Source organism: Numenius arquata, chromosome W, assembly GCF_964106895.1.
Source record: "Numenius arquata chromosome W, bNumArq3.hap1.1, whole genome shotgun sequence".
NCBI lineage: Eukaryota > Metazoa > Chordata > Aves > Charadriiformes > Scolopacidae > Numenius > Numenius arquata.
In genome coordinates this window covers 23221343-23244340 of record NC_133615.1, presented here as the reverse complement: position 1 = coordinate 23244340, position 22998 = coordinate 23221343, and the positions used below count along the sequence as shown (strand labels likewise).

The window sequence follows — 22998 nt, the reverse complement described above, 5'->3', positions numbered from 1 at the left end:
TGTTGGTGGCGCTCTTAACCATATTTCCCCACATTCTTTTTCAGTAAGTCGTCATAGAATGGTTTGAGTTGGAAGGAACCTTAAAGATCATCGAGTTCCAACCCCCCTGCCATGGGCAGGGACACCTCCACTAGAGCAGGTTGCTCAAAGCCCCATCCAGCCTGGCCTTGAACACTTCCAGGGATGGGGCATCCACAGCTTCTCTGGGCAACCTGTTCCAGTGCCTCACCACCCTCACAGTAAATAATTTCTTCCTAATATCTAATCTAAATCTCCCCTCTTCCAGTTTAAAACCATTACCCCTTGTCCTGTCACTACGCTTCCTGACAAAGAGTCCCTCTCCAGCTCTCCTGTAGGCTCCCTTCAGATATTGGAAGGCTGCTATGAGGTCTCCCCAGAGCCTTCTCTTCTCCAGGCTGAACAACCCCAACTTTCTTAGCCTGTCCTCATAGGAGAGGTGCTCCAGCCCTCTGATCATTTTTGTGGCCCTCTGCTGGACCCGTTCCAACAGGTCCATGTCCTTCCTGTGTTGAGGACTCCAGAGCTGGACACAGTATTCCAGGTGGGGTCTCACGAGTGTAGAGTAGAGGGGTAGAAAAGTCCTTTCTCAGTGTCCAAGTATAAGCATAAACACTGAGAAAGACTAGCATCATCTGACCCAAGAGGAGGCCATCTAAAACCTTTTTGCAAATTATATTCAGGCCAGATAAAATAACAAAATTTTACCATTGTTTCCTTAGTTATTTCTGATTGAATGTATAGATCTCCCCAAGGTCTTAACATTCTCCCCAGGGGACTTTCTGGGGGTATTTCGGGATCGTCATCCCAGTCGTCGAGACCCATTCTCGACTTTCCCTTACCACCTTCCTTGGACGTCCTCCCTCTTTTACTCCCCGAATTTCCTGTGGTACTCACTGGTGAGGTTTCCAATGGTCTCTTCATCGACCTCTGTGATCCGTTGCTCGTCTGTCTCCTGAACAGTCTCAGGTACCCAATCAGTCATCCAGTGCCAGCAGCTGTCGAAGGGAACTGATCACTGAAATTCTGGTGAGGCGTGCTATCAGCTCCATTCGTCATCTGCTGTCTTTGGAAGGTCGAAGGATCCCAGACGAGCCCCCACTTGTGCAGAAAATCCCGTAGCCAGAGGTCAATGTTCACAAAGGAGACAGAGGAGTCCTGCAAAGACTTTATTTGAATAAAGGGAGAGTCCACTGGGGCATTCCCCTGTGGGGTCTCTTGATTTTTCCAGAGGATGCAGCCTCCATTTTATCCTAATTACTTGGCCGCATGTAACCCTCTTCCTTTCCCTATTGGCTGAGGTACTTGGAAGGTACAGACTTCTCAATCCACCTGTTACATAGGAGTTTAACTTTTGTGGTTTTATAATTGTCTAACTTCTGTATTTTCAGTTAATACCCCTATTTTTCAGTTATCTCATTCCTGCAGTTTCAATTAACTCTCCTATTTTCTTCAGTTATCTTACTCTAGCAATTTAAATTAACTTCCCTGTTTCTGGAGACACTCTTATCCCTATCTTATCAGCATGTAAGTATATAGAAGATAAAAGCAATAAAAGACAACCTGAATTATTTAAAATATAGTGGTAAATCTAATTTGTTTTTCTAAAATATAATTTACTGAGTGTATGAGTGAAGGAATTAATGTGTGTATCTTAGCTGTAGTAAGGTTTTGGATGATATCTTGGAGGCTTTCTCAAAACAAGTTGAAGACATGCAGCCTAAATGGAATTGCCTGGTGATTTATGGAATTTGGAGTAGTTACCTGTGCTCTTGCTCACTCTGGAAAGACACTTCAGATCTAGACTTACGGGAGTCTGTCTTGAGATGTGTTCTTGTCAGTATTGTTATTCCTGACTTATGTGGCATGAACCAGCCCCAAAAAACCCCAAACCCCAAAAATACTCTAACCAACAAAACAACAACCCAAAACTTACTGATGACACCAGTTGGGACAAATTGGAACAAACATTGCAGAGAACAAAGCCAAAACCCATAATGCTCTTGGTACATTTTAAAGGTCCAAAATCAAGCTAAATGAAATTAAATGCAAGCAAGGATAGCATGCTTCATTTAGAAAGGAAAAGTCAAAAGTAAAACTTGTTTTCCACTGTTAAAGATGACCATGATTGATTGTATGTTGTCTGGTGGGGCTAAGACTGGATATAACCCATTTAGCATAAATTATGTTCATTCTAAATTAAGCATTAGGCTAATAAAGTACTGGCTGTCTGTAGTTGATATTATAGACTTCTTTGGTGGAAAGCCTTAAAATCAGAGCAGGCAAAGTTCTGTCAGAGAGCGTAGATATAACTACTTCGCCTTCAAGTATGCCAACCCTCTTAGTATGTAATTTTTATGATGCCTTGGCTTGCTGGGGAATAATGCTTTTTGCCAAGCTGGACATGTACAGAGCAAAATTGTATCCCACCATACTGAAAACTGAAGGGTCTCGTTCTTTGTTGCTCATGTGAGTTGAGCTGGTAGGTGGTGGAAGAGGCAGAAATGTGTTCTCTATCTGTTACCTTACCACATGCTGCCAATAAACATAAAAGGTTTTGTTAAATTTTCTTAGTGGCTCCTCTTCTTGTTTCATTAGTTCTATATTAATTTCATCTTCTTGACAGCATGTATCTGAAGGTGGAATCTCTCTGCCTGCAGCATCAAATAACCAATATTTTAGATTAAACAGCGGTAAACTAATCAATTCAATCAATCAGATTTGTAGTTGCCACTCCCAAAAGGCCCCAGTGCAGCCTCCAGCCTCGCCACTACCTCAGCTGCTGTATTTGCAATCTGAGGCAGGCCCTGTTTCAGTCCTGAGCTGCTCTGCCTCCTCTAATGGTATCAAAATATGTTGATCGTATACCACAGCTGCTGCTATGTTTTTGCTAGGATTTCACCTTGAGTTTCACTCTAGTTAAACACATCCCTTTTTCCAGGTGAAACATGTATGTGAATGTGTGAAGTCTGTGGTAAATTGTGTTGAATTCAGTAGAAGTCAGATTGGGTTAGTATGTTTAAATATGCTGATTTAAAAAACAAACTAAATACTTCACAGTTAAGTATGAGCCTTGCAATCTGCTAATACAAAGTCCTAATTCTGTAAGTGATTTATGATTCAGAGGCCTCAAGTTAACTAGCTAGTTATGTGTAAGGCATTTTTGTTGTGTTTTAAAGCCTCTAGATCAGGAGGAAAAATAGAATTATGCTCAGCAGATTTCCCTATTGTACATCAATGAATAGGTTAAGCTAAATGCTCCGAAGGTGTAGTATTGGAAAGATTAAGATTACAGTTCAAAGCTATATGACTTGCTCATATACTTCTCATGCTAGAAGAATTTAGATGCAGCTTCAGTGATGCACTGGTGAACGCTTCCAACTTGCCACAGTAATACATGAATGCGCTTTCCAGAGTTTAGAGTGGAGTTGGGATTCTTCACGTTGTTGCTGTTTAAATGGTGTCTAGGTAGGTAAATTTCACATGCTGATCTCTATATGTTTAACTCTTGGTGACCACAGTTGAAAACTTCAATATATCAGAAGGATTAACTATCTGATGCCCCTTAGTTTTTTCTTTTATTTAAATTGCATTGGTAAAATGGAGGAATATGGAAATGCACAGTAAATATCTTCTGATGCCTGTTGAACTGCAATCTCAGATTTGAAGAAATCTTGATTTGAAGAAAAGGTCAGTTAACCTTCTTTGTACTCTAGAGAGGAAAAAGTGGTTCATGCAATCTTACTACAGCAGTAATTTGTTAATATTCATCCATCAAAAATTAAGTAAAAGTTTCCTATTCTCTATGACAGTGAAAAAATTTCCTTAATAAAAGGGGAAAATTTGACTTTGTGCCCTTGCCCAGGTATCTTGATGGCTGCGAGGTTCTGCTTTGGAGTTAAATGTTGAGCACTGCCAGATGCCAGATATTGAGACCAGGCTGAGTTTTGTTGGCAAATGGGATCTGCAAGTTAATTGGTGTTTTCTGCAGGCTTTTGGCTGTGAAATGAAATTGGAAGCTCTTTAGCCACATGGGTAATACAGGACTGTCAAGTTCATTTTCCTGGTGAATGAAGCCAGGCTGCTGTTATGCAAAGATGGGTTCTGTCCATCTTTTTTGATGATGATTTCCTTCCTCCTTCATTACGAACAGTAGAAGATTATTGGCATGTGCCATAATGGTATTTGAAATTGAGAGTATATGAGGCTGGAGTATGACACGAAGTGGGAGCTATTTTCAAAGAGGATATTCTTTCATGTGGTTAAACTGCATTTATCGGATTTGAGGAATAATGGTGAAAGTAACTTTAGTCTATAAGCATAACTTGAGGAAGTTATTTTTAATGCCATACCGAAAGTTTGGGTTTCCATTTAGTTCGGTTGAATGGAAAGTACTTTTATAGTAGGAGCCAAATTTTTTCAAGTACCCATATAAAAACAGGTTTTGAAGTTTTTATTCCTAAGCTGTTGAACTGATTTACTTATAAATGTTCTAAAAAATTGCTCTGTATTGGAGCTGGTACAAAACTCATTGTGGCCCTAACTGTAGAGTCATTACTTCCAAGATTAGGTCTGAGTTTTACTGCGAGTCCAAACTTGTACTTAGCATTATTTTTTTTTTTCCTTCCTCTATTTTTAATACAGTAACATTAAGCTGCCATTTAATTTTCTGATACCACTTCTAGTAAATACTAGAGCTAAAGAGAAGTAATAGATCTACGGAGAGGAATTACTGAATCTTCACTAACTTCTGCAGTCCAGCAATCTGGCCTTGTGATATTTTCCAGTTTTCTGCCTTGAATGGATACTGGAAAAATAACTGAAAAATTGGAAAAGTAATCTAAAGTGAGAGGTGCAAGAATCTCAGTCTGCTTAGACCTGTCATGCAAGACAAAGGAGGATGATCTCCTTTGTGATTTAAGAGACCTACATAGACGAAAAACTTGATAGTGAAGACACTTCTAGCAGTCAAACAAAAGGTAGCTGAAAATTGTAATTGGAGCTGGACAAATTTAACTAGAAAACTTTGAAATAATCTTAATCATGGTAGCCAGGCAGTAGATCAGCTAACCAGGAGCTGTGCTAGATTCTCATATTGGAAATCTTAAAAATTGAAGTATGCTGGTTTTTGTAGAAACCCAACCATCACTTTTGGACTTGAAGACAAAATTAACTCAGGAAATCTTAGAGTATGAAGGAATTCAGACTAGACAATCAGAATGTGTTCTTCTGGCCATTTATATTGGATTATTTAACTTCTGTGAACATAGTTGTGGCAATCATACTTTTTTTTTTTTTCCTGACCTTTCCCACCATACAAGGGAGTGTTTGCCCATGCTCCACTCTTTTAAAAAAATTAGATGTATTTTCATCCCTTTCTTTTATTAGTATCTTGTTTTGTTTGACAAACTTCTCAAACTTTCCAGTTTTGTATCTTCCTAAAGAAAATTAACTGAGAGGAATTCATTCATCTTTATGTTACATTTAAGTAGAGGTAGGGTAGTGTATTTATAGTTAGCAGTCATGTTAACTTTTATTCTGAAAATTGTCAGTCTCTTAAAATAGACTGGCTGCTGAAAATGTATTACTAGTTAAAATACTTGATAAAATATCTAGTCTCTGTTTTGGGCAGGAGCGTACTTTGTGTTCACCACCTAGCTGTAAATGCTGGCAACTACTTAATATGATTCTTCACAATTTTAAGTTATTCATAAAGGAGTATTTTTGCACTATTTGTGCTACTATTAGCAATGTTTTTCCTTCAATTGACTGTTCGTGAACAAATGAATGAATAGTTTTGTGGATATTAGGGAAGTTAATCGGTGAGATTCATTTGCAGGTGCTTTATACTTTCCCCTAGCTTTGTAGACCAATACTCTGTGACTTGCTATGGTGATTATAGGTTATAAGGTACTATAAGTACATAGAGGGGCACATGGGCATGTGACAAATACCTAAATGCTCTCTTAGGGAGATTGTAGTCTCAGGCTATGATACTGTAAACTGTGCCTTTCAAGCAAATTTCTCTTCTTCTATGAAACCCTTTGGTCAAATGGCAGTGTCCGCAAAGATGCAGCAGTTTTTAAAACAAACTGAAAAAGGCACAACCCAGAACAACAGGCTCATGCAAAATGACTGAAGTCCTTGGTTAGTTCCTTTTTCCATTATGCTAAAAGTTGAAAATGTAGGAAGACGGGAGGAGGAGTTTTTCGTTACTTGACGCACACAGATCAGAGCATGTAGCTGATGATAGCTTAGAGTAGAATCTCAAAATTTAAATACCTGTTTCTTTTCAGCAGAATACAAGTGTGCCTTTAACCCTTGGAGCAGAGGTATGCAGCAAGAGAGAAAGGGAAACTTAAGGAATTAGACACTTTTTTTTTTTGTCTCTGGGTTACACCTCCACTCCCTCTAATGCATATTCAAAGTTTAGTGTATAGAAGGGCAATGATTCCCTCTTGCCATCAGTGCTGCAGGTAATCTATTGCATTAATCGGCCGGCTAGTGTGAAATGCATGGGGAGTGATTATACTATCACACAGAATACAATCAGCATGAAGCACTTGTCAAGACCAATACATCAAGGTTTAATTCAGTAATAGAATGAATTAGAGCAAAATGAAACATTCTGTTCTTCAAGAAACACAGCACCCATAGCGAGCCTTTTTATCTGAAGGCTGCATTGAGAAACCAGAGTGCATTAAGGAATTATTTTTATGAATAAAATTGCAACTTGGATCTGATTGAATGCCAAGAGTACTTTTCCTTGGGGTTCTTATTGAGGAGAGAACAGCACTGAAGTGCTTTGCGTATCTTCGCTATTCCATAAAACCAGCTGTTCTCCAATGGGAGTTCTGATTATGCTTTGTTCTAATGGAGAGCTCTCTGTTCCTGGAGGAGCAAGGTGACTTTGCCAGTCATTCTGAAGGCACTTGTCCTTCTTGTTGAGAAGCAATAAATATCATAGACTACCTTCTTTGAGGTTTCCAAGTGACTGTCCCAGTGAAAGTGCATGTGTTTAAAAAACAGATGTAAACCGCTTTAAAATCCTTTGCTGATGCTTCTATTTTAAAGGGGTCACAGGTTCCGTCTCCTATTATTGTTACTATTCTGTAACAGGAACAGTGTGGTGAGTAGGACTCAGGAGGTGATCGTCCCCCTGTACTCGGCACTGGTGAGGCCCCACCTTGAGTACTGTGTTCAGTTTTGGGCCTCTCACTACAGGAAAGACATTGAGATTCTGGAGCAGGTCCAGAGAAGGGCAACAAAACTGGTGAGGGGTCTGGAGAACAAGTCTTATGAGGAGAGGCTGAGGGAGCTAACAAGCAATAGGATAAGAGGAAATGGCCTCAAGTTGTGCCGGGGGAGGTTTAGACTGGATATTAAGAAAATTTTTTACACTGAAAGGGTTATCAAGAATTGGAACAGGCTGCCCAGGGAAGTGGTGGAATCTCCATCCCTGGAGGTATTTAAAAGACGGGGGGACATGGTGCTGAGGGACATGATTTAGTGTTGGTTTTTGTCAGTTAGGTTGACGGTTGGACTAGATGATCTGAAAGATCCCTTCCAACCTAGGCATTTCTATGGTTCTGACACTTCCAATGCTGGAAAATGATGCTTTTGTAATAGAATTGATTAGGCTCAAATGGGGCACAGTGGCAAGTGTGCAGCAAGTGCTGAAGCTGAATTGTCTGTTGCAGAAAGGGAATGATCTAGATTACCTGGCTTTACTTTCTTTGAAATAATCAAATGTTACTAATGTGGTAGCTTTTGGGATTTTTAAGAAAGAAACATATGTTAATGGGAAGAGCAAAGACATGTCAAACGTGCATCAGTTTCTTGCATATTTTAATTTTGCAAATGAATGGATTGATCTTAAGTCTATTAAATGTAAAATTCCAAGGCAAAGGCCAAGTTTCAGCTACTGATTACACAGGTATTGTAAATGAGAAACGCCTACCCAAACCAGGGCTGCTACACAGCAGCCCTGACAAGATAGCATAATATTTCTAGGAAGAGCAGATTTCTTGGGAAGACTGTAATCAAACAGTTAAACAGAATTGTATGCTGGATCTTCAGTCATGCTCAGTGTCCTAGCCCCCACTAAAACTGTTTCCACCACCACCCTCCCATTTACTGGGACAAGAGTAAAATATAATGGGAGTTATGAAAACTGAGTAATGCTTGATCTCTTGGGAGAGTGTATACATTCCTTGCACTTTCTTTGGCTTCATGAATACATGCATACACAAGATGTGTAACTATTTACAGCACCTACTTTTACAGTGACTGAATACTACTTAATGTTTTTCAGTTTGCATGTCTAAATCCTAATCTGTGTAAAGGCATGCTGTTCCTTTCTCCCTCATTAATTCAGAGGTATGGACGTCTACTGAGAAATACAAAAGTACTGATGTTCCCCCTATATGTACAAGGCATGCATTCTTTGTGTAAAGCAGTAATTTCTTTATGGTGTGAGGCGCACTAAAGATGAATAACAACCGTGCATTTTCAAAAAGAGGGCTATTTGAACCAAAGGTCTATTTTGGCAAAGCTGGCTTTTTCCAGGTCAAAATGATTAGTGTTGAACCAAAACAGGCAATTCCTCACTGCAATATGACAGTTATAATATTAATTCCCTTGTGAAATTAATATCAAATTGCAGTCACAGCATGACTTGTCTTCCAGTTATCTTCTGGGGGAAAAAATTTTCCATATTGGTTTGTGATATTTTGCCACTGTGCTGTGAGGAGCTTCATATTGGAAAGACATGGGTCACAGTCAAGGGATCCAAATCAGAACTTTACTTTTGGTTTAGTTTGGGGGGGTAGATGATATGTCAGCCTTCTGAGATCCAGTATGAAAAGATATCTGGTGCCTGGGGAAAGGGAGACAGGAAAAAGTGAACTGTGTTAGAAAAACAGAATATGTAAACACAAGCACATTCTCTGTTTACTTTTTTTCTTTTTCCATTTAATGAGACATTTGTTCATATTGCGGGTGGCATTGGTAATATCGTTAAATCTAGTCAAACAGGTAAACTTATTTGAGAATGCCAGGAATGTATTTTGGGAAACTTCTTTTTGTGTATAGGCTGTTGCAAACAGCAGTTTCTGGGCTGAAGTCACTGGATTTAGGTATATTCCCCACTAATTAATTACAAGTAGCTGCCCTTCATTTTTTCCATAAGTGTTATCTGTAGTAAGGGGTGTTATCAGCAGTTTCTCCATATAGGAGCCATTAGGCAGAAAATAGAGAATCTCCTGTTTGAGGCCAGCGTAAGCTTTTAGGTTGGTGGTGACGTTTATGGGCCAGTTTATGAGGGCTTCCACTGAACAGCATCAGAGTGAAATAGGAAGAATATCCTCCGGGCTCCTTCCAGTTGGCATGTGGTAAAATCTGGGCACGAGCGAACATTTTCCTTGGATTTTTCAGAGGGAGAAGCAGGACAGGAACCAGTGAATTGAAAGAGCCAGAATGGAGTAGGTATCAGGGGAGGGGGAAGGGTGCTTGGGGAGAAGGAGGAGGAAGAAATGAATACAGGCAAAGGCACACACACTGGGGGGAGGGGGAGATCACACACATACACACAAAAACTTGAAACTCAAATAGGCTGAAGAGTGTGGGGTCATTGGCATTGTGCTTCCTTCTCCCAGATTGTAGCCTTTGTAGGGCTACAGGAGCTGAGTCTGAGGCTCTTTCTGTTCCCTTCTCTACTCATGGGGGAGGTTCTGTTTGTCACCCCTCTTTCTGCAGGGAGTCAGGGCAGCCATAAAAGCTGGGTGAGATCTCAGATGTGCACGCAGCTCACTCTGAAGTTAGGGTGAGCAGGGTGCAGTTGATCTACTGAAATTTTAAGTGTTTTGTGTGGAGTTTTTTTAGACACTTGTCCTTGTGTTTCATTTGCATAAAAATAGCATGGATTTCTGAGGCAATCACTGCTAACAATGTAGTTACGCTTGACATAGTTTCCCTCTAAATCAAATAAGTTTTTAAAGGATTTTAGTACTTTGGGGTATCTCTTCCCTTTCCTGCCTCTTAGACCTTCCGCGTGCATAGTGGAGCTTCTGAAGAAGGCAAGTGAATTTCTTTGTTTCTATTGGTGTTTCTGAGATCCAGAAAAAGAAAAGGCCACTCATTTTGTAGGGACATGGTGTAATAAGTAGTGTACGTTCCACCTTGCTGGATGACTGAAATACCACATATGGTTAAGATAGTCCACTTTGCTTTTGCTGCAGTCTGAAAACCCTGGAATCTGATTATAAAGTATTACATTGGCTTTTTTTTTTTTTAGATGCTGAGAGGTACAGTGTCTCCTCAGTGCCCTAAAGTAATACTTGATTTTTGAAAATAAATAAGCCCAAGATGACTATTCTACAAGGCTTTCCAATATGCCCCATCTTCTATTTTGTTTTGTACATTGCAAGAAATATAGCCCTCTTGTCTTGGGCAGCGCTGAATGCATTGGTGCTTAATAATAAGAACCAGTTGTAATGCTGTACAGAAGAACCTGGACAAGCTTGAGAAATGGACCCACGTGAACCTCATGAAGTTCAACAAGGCCAAGTGCAAGGTCCTGCACCTGGGTCGGGGCAACCCCCAGTATCAATACAGGCTGGGGGTTGAAGGGGTTGAGAGCCTTGCCGAGAAGGACTTGGGGATACTAGTGGATGAAAAGCTGGACATGAGCTGGCAATGTGTGCTTGCAGCTCAGAAAGCCAACTGTATCCTGGGCTGCATCAAAAGAAGTGTAGCCAGCAGGTCAAGGGAGGTGATTCTGCCCCTCTGCTCTGGTGAGACCCCACGTGGAGTACTGAGTCCAGCTCTGGAGTCCTCAACACAGGAAGGACGTGGACTTGTTAGAGTGGGTCCAGCGGAGGGCCACAAAAATGATCAGAGAGCTGGAGCACCTCTTCTATGAGGATAGGCTGAGAGAGCTGGGGTTGTTCAGCCTGGAGAAGAGAAGGCTCCAGGAAGAGCTTATTGCAGCCTTTCAATACTTAAAGGGGGCTTATATGAAAGATGGGGACAGACTTTTTAGTAGGGCCCGTAGCGATAGGACAAGGGGTAATGGTTTTAAACTAAAGGAGGGTAGATCCAGACTAGATATAAGGAAGAAATTTTTTACAATGAGGGTGGTGAAACACTGGAAGAGGTTGCCCAGAGAGGTGGTAGATGCCCCATCCCTAGAAGCATTCAAAGTCAGTTTGGACGGGGCTCTGAGCAACCTGATCTAGTTGAAGATGACCCTGCTCATTGCAGGGGGGTTGGACTATAGATGGCCTTTAAAGATCCCTTCCAACCCAAATCATTCTATGATTCTATTCTATAAATTGACTGTGTTTGGGGAGTGAAGCGTGTTGAAGAGCATGTCTAAAGAAAGTCATATGATTTGATTTTAAAAGAAGTTTTTAAAAAGAGTACTGGCTTTATTCACTCCCATGACATGTTTTGGACACTTTTTTTAAAAAACAAAATACAACCAAAAAAAACCCCATAAACAAAACCCAAAAAAACCAACAAAACAGTGTGGTCTGCTGTACGTAACTACTGTGCAGTAATCTGTATTAGTGTAGTATCTCTGTGGTGTTCTGCGCTGTACCATATCTTATTTTGTTGTGATTTTCAGATTTCTTTGATATTACTTTTCCATTCCATGTCTGCCTGAATAGCAGTAGACTTGCAACCTTAAGGATCAAGCTCTGTTTCCACTGGCTACTGTGCTGTGGCATACCAACATACTGAGTTACTTTAGGAATAAATGTATTGTCATGGCCTGTGCTCTTGGGTATCCATTTTGCATTCTTAGTTAGCAAAAGAATACTTGAATATGAGAACTCTCTTCTCTTGGAAGAACCAGCTGCATTTTTTTCTTTTTTTTATTTTTTTTTTTGAGCCTGTCATGAAGATTGCATAGTTTAAGCATATTCTTTAAATCTCTTGTAGCGTATAAGGCATGTTCTTAATGAGCAAATGAACTCTTGCTAAACAGTACTTTCAGATGTCTTCATGCTTCTGTCAAAGTTCACGTTGATGAAGAGACAGCTGATTTAGAGAAAAATCTTTCAATTTGAAAATTGTTGCTAGAGACCCTGATGTATTTATGCCTGCCCTGCCATATAATGTCAGGGAGCAGGTTCTAAAGTGATGGCGTATGTGAAACGTCAGTGCAAATTAGCTTTCTATTCAAGCTCCATAAACAGAAAATGTAAAACATTTTCTAGTGTAACCAAATTAGTGAAGTAGTAGCAGTAAAAATATCTTATTCCTGTTAGACTGTGCAAAACCAGTGTTTACTGAATCTCTGAGGTCCAGATATGTTTGGGAATGAGTTATATGATCAGCAGTACTTCTGCTGGGTTTTAAGTGTGAAAGTATATGTTTACAAAATACATGTCTTACTAATGCACTTGTTTGGGTTCCTGTAATGGGAAGCTGGAAGATACATAGTTCTTGTTTGTAGAAAACAACATTTGTGTCTGGTACAAAAAATTAGAAGAAAAACTTGGATAATTTCCTGCCGTAACTTTATGTGAATTCTTGTTTGCTTTTGACTGATGTTCCTGTCTGATGGGCCGTACATTGTGAACTATGGATTTTCTAATACAAAAGATCCACTTAATGCCTTTTATTTGAGAAGGTTGGCTTGATACAGTCTTTCAACTGCTTCAGATAGGCCACACCAGCTCCAAGATTCTGCGTCAGGAATTCAGTCTGCCTGGTGTTAGACGTAGCTGGGAAACAAGAAATGTAGCCTTTGAGGAGAGAAAAAGTGTTGCAGTATAGAAGTTTGCAATTAGTCATTGGCTGTTGCATTTTTAATAGAACACCTAATTTAGCAATTTTTTTTTTAAATCAGGTGCTCTGTGGATGTGTATAGTCTTAAATCCCCACTGCAAGTTGGAGCAGAAGGCCGGTTGGCTAAAACAGCTGAAAAAATGGAACAATGTGGATGTTTGTCCCTGGGAAGATGGAAACCATGGAAATGAGCTGCCCAATTTAACCAATGCTTTGCCTCAGGGTGCAAATGCTAACCAAGGTGAGCCTAAATATACGCACTGACTGCAACATATAATATAGTCTCTATCTTGTATACTCTAGCCTTGCAGAATTCAGCACTCTTTCCTGGGACAAGTAAATTTCTTGTTGAGGATTGACCAGCCAAATTTATTTTCACTAATACTATCCTTGCAAAAAGGATAAATGGGTGTGTGTGTGCACTGGGGCTGCAATGTTTTCAAAGTAAAATAAATAAAATACTTGTTGCATGAAAATTGGATGCCCCTGAAGTATGTAATGTAAAAGCCTATTGTTTCTTTGCTTGACTATAATCTTATCTCTCTTATGGTATTGGAGTTTTTCTTTTGTTTGCAGTTAGAAAGCCTGTGATACTTAAAGGGAAATCTGTTGTAACTGCATTAAACTGAGTGTGTGAGAAACTAAAGCAACTATCTATGGGATATGCTCTGTGTTGTGCAGTCTGCATTGACTGAGGGGGGTTGCAGAGGCAACACTGCCTTCTCGGAGGAGGTGTCTTTCTTACTCGATATCACACTGTCTAATCTAAAATGTGATTATCAAATCTGACAGAAGCCTTCTCCTTCAAGCAAAGATTGCTACTTTGCTAATAACTGAGGAAGATGCAGGATATTTACCTGGGAAAAAAAGCCCTCATAATCCTCAAAACCCTCAGTATTTTGATACATATTTCATATAATCATGATAAAGTTAAAATTAAGTGCTTGTGGGAGGTGACAGATTTGGGCTTAGATGGGTCTTTCCTTGTTTCTTTTTCTTGGAAGATCACCTCTGAAGGAAATAGACTTGGTTCATTTTTAAATCATGCAGCTAGCTGAGGACAGAAGTTCATTCAACATATACCTTCCTACAGAGGTGTTTTGCTTTCTGGATCTTGTGATGTTCAGTCCAACCTGGGCAGGCTAGTGGCAACTCTGACACGGCATTTCAACATTCATAAACACAGTGCCATAGGAAGATGTCCAGTAAGGATTACGTCAGTCCCGTGGCCTCAGTACCTTGCTTTCTTTGCAGTATTTGTATATGTTTATGACAAAAAATTAGACAAGTGTTCAAAGTCACATCTCAAAGAAAACAACTAAAAGTCTTCATGCAATGTTTATTTCTCTCTCATCCTAAGTAGCTCTGAGTCTGAGGAGAAAAGCTGGGGATGCTTGAGTAGCTGTGTGCCATATACTTTCTAGTTTGTTTTTAGGGGAGTTCTGTATATGCTGTTTAATGTCTTTCATCTCTAGCTGTTCCTTTTGTAAAGTCTTATTTAGCATTAGCTGTGCTGGTTTGTAGATCTCTCTGAATGCAAAGTGAATGGCACGCACTTCGCCTGAGCTATTGGGTTGTGAAGTGTCATCTGTGGGCCACTCCTTGTGGAGCGGGGAAAGGCAGGCTGCCGTCAGTTGGGGATTAGTGAATAGGCAGAAGACAAGAATGCTGTGAATGACTGATTCACATATGAATGAGTAAAAACTGATGCAGCTTTCTGAACTTGTGAAAATTACAGATTCGTCAAACAGGCCACATCGGACAGTATTCACTCGAGCCATAGAGGCGTGTGATCTGCACTGGGAGGACAGCCATTTACAGCATGTTATTAGCAGTGACCTATACACCAACTACTGTTACCATGACGACACTGAAAACTCACTCTTTGACTCTCAAGGGTGGCCCCTCTGGCATGGTAAGTGGCTAAACCGGAAAGACTTTTCCATGACTTGCTGCTTTGTTCAGTTTCTGTGGCATTATTTTGGGGGGATTATGGGGAGATGAATGAAAAGCCTGGCAAAAAGAACAGAGGCTCCCTTGAAATGCTGGCTCAGAACTAGTCCTTAAAGTGTCTCTTCCATAGTTTTAAAAACAAAACAAAGGAAACAAATGAAAAAGCCCTTTTTGAGTAACCTAGCAAAACAGGCAATTGCAGACATGGAAGCATTGCTATTCCTCAATTATTTTCTCCATTTTAGAACATGTTCCTACAGCCTGTGCGAGGGTGGATGCGTTACGATCTCATGGATACCCACAAGAAGCACTGAGGCTAGCAATAGCTATTGTTAATACGCTAAGAAGGCAGCAGCAGAAACAGCTGGAAATGTTCCAGGCTCAGAAGAAAGGTAAATGTGGGGAAGAGAGAAGGGCAAAGGACATGACAAGGTGACAATAACACCGGACTGGAACTTTGCATGAGAAAACTGCTTTTGAAACTAAAGCAGAAGAGGTGACTTTAACTCTTCAGTCCAAACGATCATAGTGGTAATGTCACATTCTGGATGTTGGAGGGTTTTTTTTAAGCTGGGTTATGAGCTCTGCAGGGCAAGGACTCTGTTCTGTCTTCGGCAATACATCTGACATGATGGGGCCTTTATCCAAATAAGGGGGTTTGGTTCTACAGTGTAAATATTCATCCTGTGTAATTTATAGGCTTTTAAACAGAGCTTTACAATTGGCACATCAGGTACTTAAAATATTTTTTTTCCTCTGACATAATTTAGCAGAGCTATATATTTCTGAGTTGGAAGCCTAAATTTGACATTAAGGGTAACAAGGCAAAGTCTGCACTACAGAAATTCATCAAACTTGGCAGTTTGTTCCAAAAGTCTCTTATGGTGCTTAAAACTTTAGTGGATTAACATCACTGGAAATGAGATTTTTTTTGAAACACTGGCTTTATAAAATGTTCTGCGGTGTTCCTCTGAGCACTACCCCTATTTTTTTTGAAGGAACATTCTACCAAAAATAATCCTGCACTGAACTTTGTCATAAGTTTGAAGAAGTAGTGGAAGAAGAAAGGGATGGCTTTGTGGTTAATGAATGCACATGGAAAAACTGGAATTACGTTCTCGGCTACTACAAGAACACCTTTAATTCAAATTTTATTTTAGGTCTTTGTTGCTACTCTTAACTATGTGTATCCTCATGCATTGTAGGCAAAAATACCAGTGTGAAGTCATGTGTGTAAATTTTTCAAGTGTATGTGCAGGTGTTTTCCCAGAAATGATAATTTAGAAATTGAAGTGAAGACAAGATAGACACCTGACTGAAAAAAAAAAATAACTAGTTCCTGTGTGTCTCCATTTCTTCTTCACAGTGCGCAAGGAAGAAGTGTTGAGCACTATTGTGGATCTTAGATTTGAAAAAAACTTAAAAGCACTTTGTATTATTACTTAGGAGGATTTTTCTGAGTCTTTTTATCGTGTAATATATATTTCCTTAACATGTGCTCCCTTAAAAGCTTTGCACCTTTTCCAGCTCCTCAGACTGGGGAGGTAAGAAGGGAGGGGGCTATGTCAGTGTGTGTATGTGTGTACATACCGCTGACAGGTGTGAAAGGTCTGCTGTAAGCATGCTGGTCGTAGTACTGCTCCTTTTCATTCCCAGTTGCTAATGCAGTATCTAGACATTCAATATTTCTGTTAAGTTCCTTTCCCTGTGAGTAGTTTCTATAGATGTCAACTAATATTATGCTAAAAATGGAGTGTATGAAATGGATTCATCCTACCGCAAAATAAAGAAGTTTGTCATTTCTGTGTTGTTACTCACTGCTTTTGGGTTTTTTTTCCTCTTATGTTTGGAATTTTTAAAAAATATTCTTTTAATACTGCAAAATGTGCTGGTCTTCTCTATAAGCAGTTTAATTCTGCAGCTACAGTTTCAGTTCAGCAACCACCACTTGCTTCTGCTTAGTTTTCATTCATGTGACTGATCTGGTGTCCATGGAACCACTTGTGGGATTTAAAGTTAAATTTCTATATGAATGGAGGACTGAAGCCTTTGTTTGGCATGACAAGAGTGAAGCTCATAAATTGACACAGTAGATGAAATGGAATATAAGTAAGTCAGTAAGAAGTCACTGATATTAATCCTTTTTGGTAATACTATGTGCTTTTGCCTGTCGTCTTTAGCACATGGTATTTGTTAGTAAGACAATTGTTTACTTGTTTGTTTTTCATATTATATATCAGTTGATTTAAAAAAAAAGCCACCCTCCTGAACACTCAGTTCAACAGTGTGGCTGTGTTTCACTTTGTAGCTGCACATTTAAATAGGCAAGAAGCAAGTTTTTAAAGCTTTGTGATAATACGTATGGTTACTCAGAAAGATGGTGTCATGGTTGTGGCTGGATTGACCAATCAGAATGACAGATGGCCCCTCCCTCCCCCCTCTAAGGAAAAGAGAGGAGAGGAAGAGATAGAGATTTATGAATTTAGAAAAAAACTAAGCTACTTTAATGAAAATATTAATAAATAATGGAATAATAATAAGAAAATTTTAAAAAGGAAAAAAGTATACAGTAGATACAAAACAGTATCAAGCTCCCAGGATGACGATCACGTCACCAGCAGGCACAGGGGAAAGTCCCAGACTGGATTTGGTGACGGACAGGAGCTGGATTCCAGATCTGGAGTCAGGAACGCATGGATCAGGATCAAAGACAGACGAACAGACAGGGTCCTCCTCAGACATCGGCCATTGAAGAGAGAGAACTGACCCTTTGATCCCTCAGCTTTTATACTGAGCGTGATGCAGATGGGATGGAATACCCTGTTGGTCAGTTTTGGGTCACCTGTCCTGTCCGTTTCTCCCTACAGGTGTGACCCCTCTACGCTTTTCTGCTTCCGACCCTTCAACAGGGCAAATAACGAAGTTACCTGACCTTGGTTGTTATAGCAATAAGTATAAGCAAGGGCCTCTCGGCATACCATTCCTTGGTATAATCAGGTCTTATCACTATGAGAGTGAGCAGTTTCTGAACAATATGCTGTTAATTTTCAGAGTTTAGTTAGTTAGAAGAGGCCCAGCTAAAAAGTAAAATTACTGAATAGAAACTTGGTTCTGTTTTACCTCAAACCAGGACAGATGGCACTTTGTGAACAAGAGAGAGCAGAGGCAAGTACAAGTTAGTGTGTAATAGGCAGAGAAACAGAGTATCCGTAATGGCTTGTATACAATTTTTAAATGGTCACTTGTAATGCATCTGATCTCTCATATTTCAGTCATGGAGAAAAAAGTTGGGTGTTGGAGTCAAAAGGGAGCTACTGCTATAAGACCCTTAGTGAAAAAAAGGATTTGGGGAATCTCTAACATCTGTTACACAGCCACACTTCCTTCAATTCCTTATGCTAAAACAATTTTTTTCATGTTGTAACTGATTGATGGATGAGGGCTACAAAACAAAGTAACCATGAAGGTATTTGTTGACTGAAAATTTAGAATGACAAAAACATGCACTTAAAGGACAATTTTTTCTTGTATACCTCATTTAAATACTCTGTCTTTTTTTTTTTAGGAGCTGTCATCCTGAGTTTATTACTTCAATAAATATTTAGATGCAAGATAAGATCATATTTAATTTATTAAAATGGAAATTTTAGAATATTTTAATGTATTTCAGTGCCATCAGATTCACTTAAAATGTAAAAATGGTACTGTGTCTTTCAAGTGAGGAAACGGTTGTGAATACCAAAAAAAAGTCTTTGCTATAATTTTTCAGCAGGCATTTTCAGAAGAGTTACTGGTATCAAGTAAGAGATTTCAAAAGATACTTCCGTTGAAATTTTTAACCTATAATGCACTTTGCTAGTGCTCAAAATGTTTGGCCTTTGTCCATTTTCTTTTTTTCCTCTTTTAACATATTTACAAAGTGCAATGAGTTCACCCTGAAAGATACTATTTTCTTCTTCTAAGCAGAAGCTACTGGAAATACTTTGAATTCTGTACTGAGGGAATTTTAATCAGTTTTATTTCTATAATTGTTTTGAGGGGCTAATGTGCTCTCTTTCCCTCTCTCTTCCCTCCATCTTTTCTGTCACAGAACTTCTACACAAAGGAGTAACCTCAATAACAAATCTTGAAGGTTGGGTGGGACACCCTTTGGATCCGATTGGCACCCTCTTCAGTAGCCTGATGGAAGCCTGCAGGGTGAATGATGAGGGCTTCCATGGATTCTCAGACTTCATGGGTAAGGCAATGCAAAGGGAGCAATCTTCTCTAAGCCTTCAGTAACTGGAGGCATTTTTCTATTTTGCCTTTCTGAATTAACTTCAAAGCCACTGTCTTTATAGTATAAGAACTCACATTTGCATTCCCTAAGAATAAACATTTTTTCTCCCTTGTGTTAAGTAAAATTTTGTTATAAGTGTGAGAAACACTCCTTATCCAATAACAATGGCTCAGGCAGTGATCAATACAAAGCACATTTTATTTACACATTCTTGCAAGAACGGGTAACCCAGCAAGCAGACACACCAGTTCTCGGAGTAATTCCTTTTTATTTCCTATTCCCAGCCGAAGTTTCCCTTCCCTGTTTCCCCATTGGCTAGGTACTTTAGGGTTTACAGCCTATCCGAGGCGCCTAAAACTACTTCTGCTTTTCCCGCCTCTGTTTACTTCTCCCCATCACCCCACCTACACCTCTTACTTCACCTGTTTATTTCTTCCCTTTTTTGGTAATATTGCTCAAGGTTGTTGGTCTCAGTTAAATGTTCATCCTCCTGTTAAACTGCCAATCCGGCATAGACTGTTTTCTCCTTTGCCTAAGGGATGAGCATTCTTGCATGTCTCCTGGTAAGCCTTTGTGTTGTTAATCATTTCCTAGCTACCTCATTGCAGACTGACCAAGTTGTTCCTCTGCAAAAACAATATCTTAATTTTTCTTACATAAGTTATATGAAAGCACTTAAATTACCAGTTACTCATTCCTGAAGATAATTACATATTTCATACTTGAAATAAAACAGAATAAGACTTTATAGTAGTAACCCTCTTCACATATATTGCTCTGTCCTCTTTTTGTGAAATTACAGGAAATCACAGAATTGTTGAGATTGGAAGGCTCCTCTGGAGATCATCTAATCCACCTGCTCTGCTCAGAGCAGGGTCACCTAGAGCAGGTTGCCCAGGACTGTGTCCAGTTGTGTTTTGAATAATGCCAAGAATGAACACTGTACAATCTCTCTGGGCAACCTCTTGCAGTGTTTGACCATCCTCACAGTACAAAAGTGTTTTCTTATGCTCAGATGGAATTTTCTGTATTTCAGTTTGTGCCCATTGCCTCTTGTCCTGTCACAGGATACCACTGAGAACAGTCTGGCTCTGTCTTCTTTACATTCTCCCATCAGATTTTCATACATTTTGGTAATACCCTCCTGAGCCTTCTATTTTACAGGCTAAACAATACCAGCTGTCTCAGTCTCTTATATGGTGCATGCTCCAGTCCTTTAATCATCTTTGTGGCCCCTCACTGGGTCTGCTCCAGTATCTCCATGGGGAGCCCAGTACTGGACGTGGCACTCCAGGTGTGGTCTCACCAGTGCTGAGCAGAGGGGAAGGATCACCTCCCTTGATCTTCTGGCGACATTCCTCCTATGTAGTCCAGGATGTTATTTGATGACTTAGGTACAAGTGTACATAATACTTCGCATTAATGACAAAACACTTAAAATTTATAACATACATGGTCTATAAGGGTTATGAATTGGAAAATAGTTGTGCAGTATTGATACATGATTTAGGACAGGATGTGTATGCCCATTTTAACTTCAGCATTTGCTTCCCGGGAGTATAACTGATTTATTCCTTATTCTCGGTCTCTTTCCACCTCTGTGGTAGTTTCTTATCACCTTCCGTGTGGTCAGAAACTCAGTTCATCCCTCTACCTACAACTCTCTTAAATGCATATCCCCAACTTCTTGGGGCTTTGCCTCAAAACTCATTTTATTCAATTGGATATTCTTCAATAAACTTCTAATCCCATATCTAGCAATTCTGGAAGAACTTTAATGAAAAGAAATTGGATTCTTTGCAATTAGAAAAAACCAAAACAACCCCATGAAATAAAAGTAGTGTGTGTTGAAAAGTAAATTCCCCCTACACACGCACATGCAATCTGCATATATATGCAATATGCAATTCTGCCTTCTCATTTGCTACAGCTGTCTGTCTCATTACATCTGTACATTACAACTTTTTGTTCCCAAACTAGACTGTAAACTGCTAGAGGTTGGGATAGCATTTTGTCATGGTGTATCTGTGAAGTGCCAAATGAATCAGTAGTACTCTTTAAAACAATTTATGGCTTGGTCTGTGTGGAATTTCCAAGTAATCTTTACTAAAAGTAGCACTTCTAGTGTTAATAAAAGTCAGAAACATTATACATGTTTATCATAGAATTGTCTAGGTTGGAAGGGACCTTTCAGATCATCTAGTCCAACCATCAACCTAACTGATAAAAAACATCACTAAACCATGTCACTAAGCACTATGTCAACCTGTCTTTTAAATACCTCCAGGGATGGTGCCTCAACCACTTCCCTGGGCAGCATATTCCAGTGCTTAATGACCCTTTCAGTGTAAAAATTTTTCCTAATATCCAATATGAACCTCCCCTGGTGCAACTTGAGGCCATTTCCTCTTGTCCTATCGCTTGTGACTTGGGAGAAGAGACCGACCCCTGCCTCTCTACAACCTCCTTTCAGGTAGTTGTAGAGAGCGGTGAGGTCTGTCTCCCCTCAGCCTCCTTTTCTCCAGGCTGAACAACCCCAGCTCCCTCAGCCTCTCCTCATAAGACTTGTTCTCCAGACCCCTCACCAGCTTTGTTGCCCTTCTCTGGACTCGCTCCAGCACCTCAATGTCTTTTTTGTGGTAAGGGGCCCAAAAATGGACACAGTACTCGAGGTACTCACCACGCTGTTCCTGATACAGGCCAGGATGCAGTTGGCCTTCTTGGCCACCTGGGCACACTGCTGGCTCATGTTCAGCCGACAGTCGACCAACACCCTCTGGTCCTTTTCTGCCAGGCAGCTCTCCAGCCAATCTGCCCCAAGCTTGTATCACTTGTATCATAAATACAACTGTAAGAAATAAAAAAGCATGAAAAGAGTTCTAGCAAACGGCGTTTTGAAGTTGTGGAGTTCCCAGGCCTAATGTATTTGCACAATCCTAATAGCTTCAACTGAAATATATGCAGGTGTATAAGCTCCTTCCCTTTCCAATATACAACATCAAAGCTTTAAGGAGATAGGGAAATGAGTGGGGAAAAAAACTGAAATAGATCTTCCAATTTTTGCCTTATTAAGACAAAGGTGGAGAAACTGCCTCTCTCAAAATCGTGCAGTCTAACATAAACACTGCTAAGGCTGCCCCTCATGAATCTCTGGCCTTGGAGGCAAGGGGGAGGGTATGGAGAGAGGAAGTTTTTCCTCCAGTAGAGGAGGACCAGGTTCGGGACCACTTGGCCAAACTGGACATTCATAAGTCCATGGGCCCTGATGGGATGCACCGGCGAGTGCTGAGAGAGCTGGCAGATGTTATCGCTGGGCCACTCTCTATGATTTTTGAAAGGTCATGGAGAACAGGAGAGGTGCCTGAAGACTGGCGGAAGGCCAACATCACTCCAGTCTTCAAAAAGGGCAAGAAGGAGGACCCTGGGAACTACAGACCAGTTAGTCTCACCTCCGTCCCTGGGAAGGTAATGGAGAGACTCATTCTAGATGTCATCTCCAAACAAGTTGAAGAGCAGGGGGTTATTGGAAGTGGGCAACATGGGTTTACCAAGGGTAAGTCATGCTTGACCAATCTGATGATAGCTTTCTACGATGCTATAACTGGTTGGTTGGATGAGGAGAGAGCAGCAGATGTCATCTACCTTGACTTCAGCAAGGCTTTTGACATAGTCTCCCATAGCATCCTCATTAGAAAATTAAGGAAGTGTGGGCTGGGTGAGGGGACAGTGAGGTGGATTGAGAACTGGCTGTGTGACAGGACCCAAAGGGTAATGATTAATGGAGCAGGTTCAAGCTGGAGGCCTGTAACCAGTGGTGTCCCCCAGGGGTCAATACTTGGTCCAGTCCTGTTCAACATATTCATCAGTGACCTGGACGAGGGGACAGAGTGTATCCTCAGCAAGTTTGCTGATGATACCAAACTGGGAGGGGTGGCTGACACCCCGGAGGG

General features: G+C 40.3%; 1 protein-coding gene across 3 annotated transcripts in view; it reads left to right on the top strand.

The window, feature by feature from the left end:
* LOC141476612 (zinc finger SWIM domain-containing protein 6-like) overlaps positions 1–22998 on the top strand; it is a 179020-nt gene that overhangs the window by 109756 nt on the left and 46266 nt on the right. For 2 of the 3 annotated variants that reach the window (XM_074165376.1, XM_074165377.1), the window contains 4 exons: positions 12878–13057; positions 14555–14731; positions 15015–15161; positions 18860–19006. In XM_074165376.1, the coding sequence (XP_074021477.1) occupies positions 12878–13057; positions 14555–14731; positions 15015–15161; positions 18860–19006 (651 nt within the window). The remainder of the gene's footprint in view (positions 1–12877; positions 13058–14554; positions 14732–15014; positions 15162–18859; positions 19007–22998) is intronic. The other variant, XM_074165378.1, reaches the window with a different exon arrangement.